This window comes from Impatiens glandulifera, unplaced genomic scaffold (genome assembly GCF_907164915.1).
Source record: "Impatiens glandulifera unplaced genomic scaffold, dImpGla2.1, whole genome shotgun sequence".
Classification (NCBI taxonomy): domain Eukaryota; kingdom Viridiplantae; phylum Streptophyta; class Magnoliopsida; order Ericales; family Balsaminaceae; genus Impatiens; species Impatiens glandulifera.
Window position 1 is genome coordinate 26,276 of NW_025919096.1, and position 7,828 is coordinate 34,103.

The following is a 7,828-nucleotide window of genomic DNA, read 5'->3' on the forward strand; positions in this document are numbered from 1 at the left end:
TGTTATTATTTTTAATTAATTTTATATTTTAATATGTATATTTTAAAATTGTTAATGTATATACTTAATTATATATGTAATAATAATATATAATTATATAAATTAAAAGGGGTTAGACCTAAGTCTAATATTTTTTTTTATTATTTGTTAAATCTAGATGTATTTTTGTATATATAATAGATATTATAGTTATTTTTTAAATAAATATTATATATTTTGTATAAGGTTCAATCCTATCATAATTATATGAAAAATATTATATTTATCTATTAACTTGTTTTTTATTTGTTAAATTGGATAAACAAAAAGCTTTAACAAGTTATTCTAAATTAAAAATTGTGTAATTAAGACTCTACCACCAAGTGGTCGGTCGGCAATGAGACAAGATTCAGTCAGTTTAATCGGTTGTTTGTCCGTCATAGGACCATATATTTTAATATATTAACTTAATTAAAGTAGAAATATCAATAAAACAATGTTTTCTTTCTTAAATGTGTTTTATTATATGGATAAGTTTTAAGTAATGTAGGTTAAAAGAAAGTGAAAAGTTTGATAGTATACAAGTTTTAACTAGACTGTTCATTCCTGAATTTATTTTTTAAACTAAGTTGAAATTCTATTTCTTTTTGCAAAATCTTTTTTCTATGTTTCAAATTTTATTGAAATTAATACCTCCATTCATTTTCTTATAATTATGTTCAGAAAAAATGTACCATTTGTCATTTTTTAGGCATGCATGATATTTGCGGTTATTCTATCTTTCACTTTCTTACAATTCTATTCGGACCAAATGCATCCTTTGTCATTTCTAGATGAATGTATGGTACTTGCAGTTATTCTAAAATGTCACAAGAGAGATTTGGTCGATATATTTTCTCCAATTTAATGTGTTATTACTTTATGCATCATGATACAACGATAAAGATCTGGGCTATATTTGATGGTTCATGTCTAAAAACTTTTGAAGGGCATAAATCAAGTGTTTATTGGGCATCCTTATCAATCGAGGGACTCAATTTGTATCTTATGGTAATTTGACATTTATATCTATCAGGTTTAATTCGTCTTTTTTAGTTTCTTTCTCGACATGTCTTTATAAAATGCTGTGTGGCGACGATAATGATTTATTAAATCTTTTTGCAATAAAAACTAATAATGCATTGCAACTTTATATCGACACAAAGACAATGTTGTTAATTTGCTAAGTTTCTTTACATTACTTATTGTATATCTCATTATATGATAGACTTATTTTACTCATTGAAGAAAACTATAACAAATCATTATTTACATGCTCTAGTACTATGGATGTGTTTGATTTTGTTCACATTGCTCTAGTAGCTTAAAAAAATAGAAGGTCTACATTGGGTAGCCTTAAAAAAATGGAAGGACTAAATTGGGCTGGCTGAAAATGAAATGGTTCATCTGGTGTGAGTTTATATGAAAATAAATTTTAGGGAATAAAGAATTTGACTTCAATAAAAGGGACAAAATGACAACATTCTAATGAAAAACTAATTTGATAAACTTGTTTTTTGTTAAGGTAAAACTTTATTTGGTATATTATTAAATTGTTAATTAATTAATTAATTTTAATAGTTGATAGTTATTTTTTTATTTAAAGTTAATAAAAAATTTTGTATTAAGGGAGAGATTAATTATTTCAATAATAACACTTTCAATTCTGTTATTTTTCTAAAATTTAACAGCAACCAACCATATTTCCTTCTTAATGTCCATACATAGATAATTAAAAGTACTAAATTTACTATTAAATAGATCTCTCATGTGCCAACTTAACCGGCCTAAGTTGACTCTTAGTAAACGGATGGTGATGGCGGCATCACGTGGTGATGCTTTGAATTACTTTTAGGAGGGTCTCTAACATTAACCCACGATTTCCCCTCATCTAGCGGTGATGGATGGTGCGGAGCTGGACTAGGCTTATGTATGGGCAGTGATGGATGGTGCGGAGCTTGTGCAGCCTTCTGTACGGGCGACGATTTCACCAAATGATTTGACGACGATGTGGGTGGCGGTGGAAGTGGCGTCTTAGGAGATTTATGGGAAGGTGGTTTCACATCAACTGGAGGTGATGAAATAGGCTTATCTGTGGGTGGCGGTGGAGGCGATGAATGTGGTGTCTTAGGAGATTTATGGGAAGGTGGTTTCTCATCAACTGGTGGTGATGGCATAGTCTTATCTGTGGTGGCGGTGGAGGCAATGGATGTGGTGTCTTAGGAGATTTATGGGAAGGTGGTTTCACATCAACTGGTGGTGATGGCATAGGCTTCTTTGTGGGTGGCGGAGTAGGCGATTGATGTGGTATCTTAGGCGATTTATAGGGAGGTGGTTTTGCATCAACCGGTGGTTTCCCTTCTTTTGGCGGTGATGGCATAGGTTTCTCAGTGGTTGGTGGTGGAGGCGATGGATGTGGTGTCTTAGGCGATTTATGGGAAGGTGGTTTCACATCAACGGGTGGTTTCTCCTCAACTGGCGGTGATGAATGGTGCGGAGCTGGCATAGGCTTTTGTACGGGCCTACCGCCGACATTGGTGGAGAGAGTAATTACGACCAGCGACAGGATCAGTAAGGGATTATAAACAGATTTCATAGTATACTATCAATTTACTACCTTGTACTTATACTTGAGAACACTCTCTTATATATAGAAAAATAGAGATCCTGTTTAACAACCATACAAGACTTATAGGTAAGATTGTAAGAATTTATTTGAATTATGAAAATCCATGGTTTAAGAGATAACATAAAGTTACTAAAAGTATATAAAATAAAGTTTCTAAAAGTATATATAAAGAAGTTTGACAAATCCCCTAATAATAAGTCCAAATAAATGAAGTTATCATCCACATAAATCAGGATCTGTTTATATATTTTTTAATACTTTTTAAAAGAAAGTGAAAGATTAAGAAAGCAAATATTTAATATTTTTTTTTTAAAAAAAGTGAAAGGTTGAGAAAAAAAATGATAAAGAAGATAAAAAATGATTTTTTTTTAATTAAGATATAGGTTCATTAGTGGCTCAACCTATCCTCTGGATTTGGTTGGAAGTTCTTATTATTTTATATTTAAAGTTGTTTTGAGAATCAAATGAATCTTTCTTGAAACAGAACCAAATCAGGACATCATCAACTGCAAACATTATCATCGACAAGATGAACAACTAAGATGAATAATAAAACTTAATGATTCAGGGTTTGAAAATGAACATAATGAAAATAAGAACATAAATGAATTCAATCACCTGATATTAGAACATGTTTTCGTCGTGATCGGTGTAATATGTTTGTTTAGGGTTCCGCCGTCGTGTCGTCTCGAGAAGAGAGAGAGAGAGAAAAAAGAAGTAAAAAATAACGAAATGAAAAAATGTAAGTATTTGCGATGAAGGTATTTTCGTTCAAAAAATAAAGTGGTCACCAAAGCAATAAAAATTAAGTGGTGACCACGGATGCAAATATAATTCTTTAGGGTCATTTCGTCAATAAAATCTGTATAATGAGTTTTTTTTTTTTTTTTTTTCTATATTTCAAATATTTATTAAAATTAATTTCTTTAATTTTTTTACAATTGGTAATAAGTTTTTTAACAGAAAAAGTACTTTTTTTTTATTGAATTAAAAAAAAAATGTGATAATATATAAGATTATTTTTACTACATGGCAAATAAAACATTAATTATTATTATTATAATTTTTTTTATTTTTTATTTTTTTTTATAGAGAAATGACTGGGTCGGGAAAAAACTCCGTTTTGACGCCGGTGGAAGACGCCGCCGGACCTTCCGGGAAGCGGCGGTTTCCTCTTGCCAGGATTTTTTGAGGAGAACCTCTTCTATCTCTCCTTACTCCAAACCTTCTTCAGTATTGAGCTCCGGTAGCTCCTAATCCCGGCAAGAACATCCTGAAGCACATAACCCTACGCGATCTCAAGTCCAGCACTAGGTACACTGTTCAATCCTTTCTGTTGTTTAATCAGTTCAAATGTGATTATACTGTGATGGGAGGATCAAATTCCCTATATTTCTCTACAATGTCGATTTTTTTAGTCATTTTAGTCGGTTTCCAAATGTATAAATTGGTCTGATGAAATGTATGTTCTGTTTGATATAGCTCTTATGATGTGTTTTATGTAATTGCATCTACTTTTGGTTTGTTTGATATAAGCATAGTGTTTGAGATCTAGAAAGTGACATTCTAAGACTAATTCCTTGTTAGGATAGGTATAAGGTCTTGCAGGTTTTAGGGCTTATTTGATCTAAGATTTGATTAGGACATAGGAGCTACCTTAGCCTATTTGGTCCTAGTTTGAGATAAACATATGGGTTGGTTTTCTTCTTCTTTTTTATTGAAGAATGAACAGACCCTTAAGCTCCATTTCTGGAAAAACAGACAGGTTTTGAAAAAGTCCTAAAATGTTGAATGAAGGGCATGACTATAGAGCTCGTGTTAAACAAAGCCTTAAACCAACTGTTGAATCCAAACTCAAAACAAGAGATTTAAGAATAGGAAACTATATTTTGTGGGGATAAAGGATAAAATTCGAATTGATCATTAGGGTTCGTTGTAAGCTTAAGGATTAGCTTGATTTGTAAATTGACATTTGGGTTTTGTTAAATTGAAGTTTGAAATTGGATTAATTAATCATGTGAACCTTGAGTTTGAATTGAGCATGATTGAAGTCGAGATTGATGAAATTGAATTAATTAATTCTTCTGAATCAACTGCGAAATATGGCATGCAAGTTTTTGAGAATGAACAATTGGATGTTAGAAGTATTGAGGCATTTGATTAAGTTTATTTCATTTATTTTGTAGTTAAAGTAAGAAATAGGAGATTTGATCAGATTATAACAAAGACAGAAGACAAACAGAGGGCAAGAGAAATCAGCCAACAATTGTGCATATGCATGCATGCGTTTAAGGTAATACTAGCTGTTATCTTTAGCCATTGATTTAAAAGTAGAGTTGAAACAAACACACAAACAAACAAGATTCCCTTCTTAATGTGCCATACATAGATAATTAAGCACTACACGGTACTATTAGATTTATCTCTCATGTGACAACCTAACCAAAGCCTATGTTGGTTTCTAGTAAATGGGTGGAGGTGGCGGCTTCCCATATGGATAACTTGGAGGAGGTTCGTATCACCACCGGTGGTTTTTGGCTTTGGCTTACTTTTATGAGGTGGTGGTTTTCACATCATCATCAACTGGCGGTTTCCCCAAATGATCAGGTGGTGATGGACGGTACGGAGTTGGAGTAGGCTGGTACGGAGTTGGAGTAGGCTTCGGCGATGGATAGTGTGGTGTCTTAGGCGGCGGTTTCACCACAACTGGCGGGGATGGATAGTACGGAGTTGGAGTAGGCTTCTCAGTGGGGGCGATGGATAGTGTGGTGTCTTTGGAGGGCGGTTTCACCACAACGGGCGGCGATGGATAGTGTGGTGTCTTAGGCGGTGGTTTCTCCACAATTGGCGGCGATGGACTGTACGGTGTTGGAGTAGGCTTCTCAATGGGTGGCGATGGATAGTATGGTGTCTTTGGAGGTGGTTTCACCACTACTGGCGGTGATGGATAGTGTGGTGTCTTAGGCGGTGGTTTCACCACAACTGGTGGACTGTATGGAGTTGGAGTAGGCTTCTCAGTGGGGTGGCGATGGATAGTGTGGTGTCTTAGGAGGTGGTTTCACCACTACTGGTGGCGAGGGATATTGTGGTGTCTTAGGCGGTGGGTTCACCACAACTGGTGGACGGTACGGAGTTGGAGTTGGAGTAGGCTTCTTAGTAGGAGGGGATGGATAGTATGGTGTCTTAGGAGGTGGTTTCACCACAACTGGTGGTGAGGGATATTGTGGTGTCTTAGGTGGTGGTTTCACCACAACTGGTGGACGGTACGGAGTTGGAGTAGGAGTAGGCTTAGTGGGTGGCGATGGATAGTGTGGTGTCTTAGGAGGTGGTTTCACCACAACTGGCGGCGAGGGATATTGTGGTGTCTTAGGAGGTGGTTTCACCACAACTGGTGGACGGTACGGAGTTGGAGTAGGAGTTGGCTTCTCTGTGGGTGGTGATGGATAGTATGGTGTCTTTGGAGGTGGTTTCACCACAACTGGCGGCGATGGATAATATGGTGTCTTAGGTGGCGGTTTTACCACAACTGGTGGGGATGGATAGTACGGAGTTGGAGTAGGCTTCTTAGTGGGTGGCGATGGATAGTGTGGTGTCTTAGGTGGTTTATGTGTAGGTGGTTTCACAACCACCGGAGGTGAAGGATAGGACGGAGTTGGCGGAGGCGGGGAAGAGTACGTCGGAGTTGGCGGCGGTGTAGATGATGGAGGTTGGTATCCTCCATAGCCAGTATTAGTAGAGGCATTGGTGGATTGAGTAATCACCACCAGGAACAGGATCAACAAGGGATGAAAAGCAGACTTCATTGGTATACTAAATTATACTTGACAACACTCTCTTATATAGAGAAAACTAGAGGTCTCATTTGCAACCAAACTAGGCATATATGTGTGAGATTTTGAGAATTTGTGTGAGATTTTGAGAATTTGTTTGTTTTCAGAAAGTCTATGGTTTGAAAAAAGAAGATGGCATGCAAAGAGACACGTTTTGGGCATAGTAATAAATAAGATGATATAGATGGGAAGATGGGTAAGGTCCAAATTGAAGTGATGGCATTAAGTTTCTAAAATTGTGAAGAAGTTTGACAAAGTTACCGGAAAAGAAGGCCATAAAGACATGTCTAATTAATATTTACTATTGTTATTCACCAAAGTAGGTTTGCATTCAAGAAATGCACCTCAAAATGTATTATGCTCATTTGTGCAAGTAACAATGCCCATTTCGTCCAAAACTGGTTGAATCTTTTTCTTTTTTCTATTCAATTTATTAAAAAATAATGTCGGTGATGTTTTTTCAATTAGTCCTAGTTTGACATCACTATTTAATGGTTACTTGTATTTGATTTTTTTATATTTTTGTAAGGATTAATATTAATACTACAATTTGATAACTACTTATCATTAATTTTTGTATGACAATAACTATGAAGTTATTACTAGTAGTATTGATAACCGCATGTCTGTAAAATTTGGGCTGCCACATGTCAAATTTAATTTAATTTTTTATTATTTAATTTATTATTTTTAAGAGAAAGAGTGATAAAAGAAAAAATGGAAAGAAATAAAATTTGTTAAAATTTCTTAACTCATAAAAAAAAAGTTTAAAAGTTTGATTTTAAATAATTGGTTAAATATGTAATTTTTTATTATTTTAAATTTATTATAATAAAATTTTATGATTTATAAAATTTTACATTATAAATAAATAAATTAATATAATTAATTTTATAAATAATTTGTTTATAGTGTTATTTATTATTATTATTTTTTAATTCATTTTATATTTAAATATATAAAATTTTAAAATTATTTAGATTTAAAATAATTAATTATATATATAAATAATAATAAAAATATATAATTAATATTTTTCAACTTAAACTCTTTTAATTTGAAAGAAAGGTATGTAGAGAAAAATAAAAATTTTAATTAGACCATTGGATTGCGGATTGCCCATGAGCTGCCTCCCTCCATACCCATGACTATAAATGTATACCCATTAAGGATTTAGGTTTTCCTGCTACATGTCAGTTGAGAAACTTAATTTTTCTTATAAATGTAAGAAACTAATAGTATATATATATATATATATATATATAATATATATATATATATATATATATATATATATATATATATATATATATATATATTATGTTTGTCGGTTCTTAATTTGATATTTGAT

The 7,828-nt window shown here is 33.3% G+C and overlaps 2 protein-coding genes across 2 annotated transcripts; both read right to left on the reverse strand.

Annotated features, from left to right (window-relative positions):
- Positions 1–1,817: 1,817 nt before the first annotated feature.
- On the reverse strand, positions 1,818–2,614 carry LOC124917425 (pollen-specific leucine-rich repeat extensin-like protein 3). Its single transcript, XM_047457872.1, has 2 exons — positions 2,267–2,614; positions 1,818–2,198 (listed from the first exon to the last, which is right to left on the reverse strand). Exons 1-2 carry the CDS (start codon positions 2,612–2,614, stop codon positions 1,818–1,820), a joined length of 729 nt encoding a protein of 242 aa, XP_047313828.1.
- Positions 2,615–5,198: 2,584 nt separating this feature from the next.
- LOC124917426 (proline-rich extensin-like protein EPR1) lies at positions 5,199–6,450 on the reverse strand. Its single transcript, XM_047457874.1, has 2 exons — positions 5,710–6,450; positions 5,199–5,657 (listed from the first exon to the last, which is right to left on the reverse strand). The coding sequence occupies exons 1-2, from the start codon at positions 6,448–6,450 to the stop codon at positions 5,199–5,201; spliced, it is 1,200 nt and encodes a 399-aa protein (XP_047313830.1).
- Between the last annotated feature and the right edge of the window lie 1,378 nt (positions 6,451–7,828).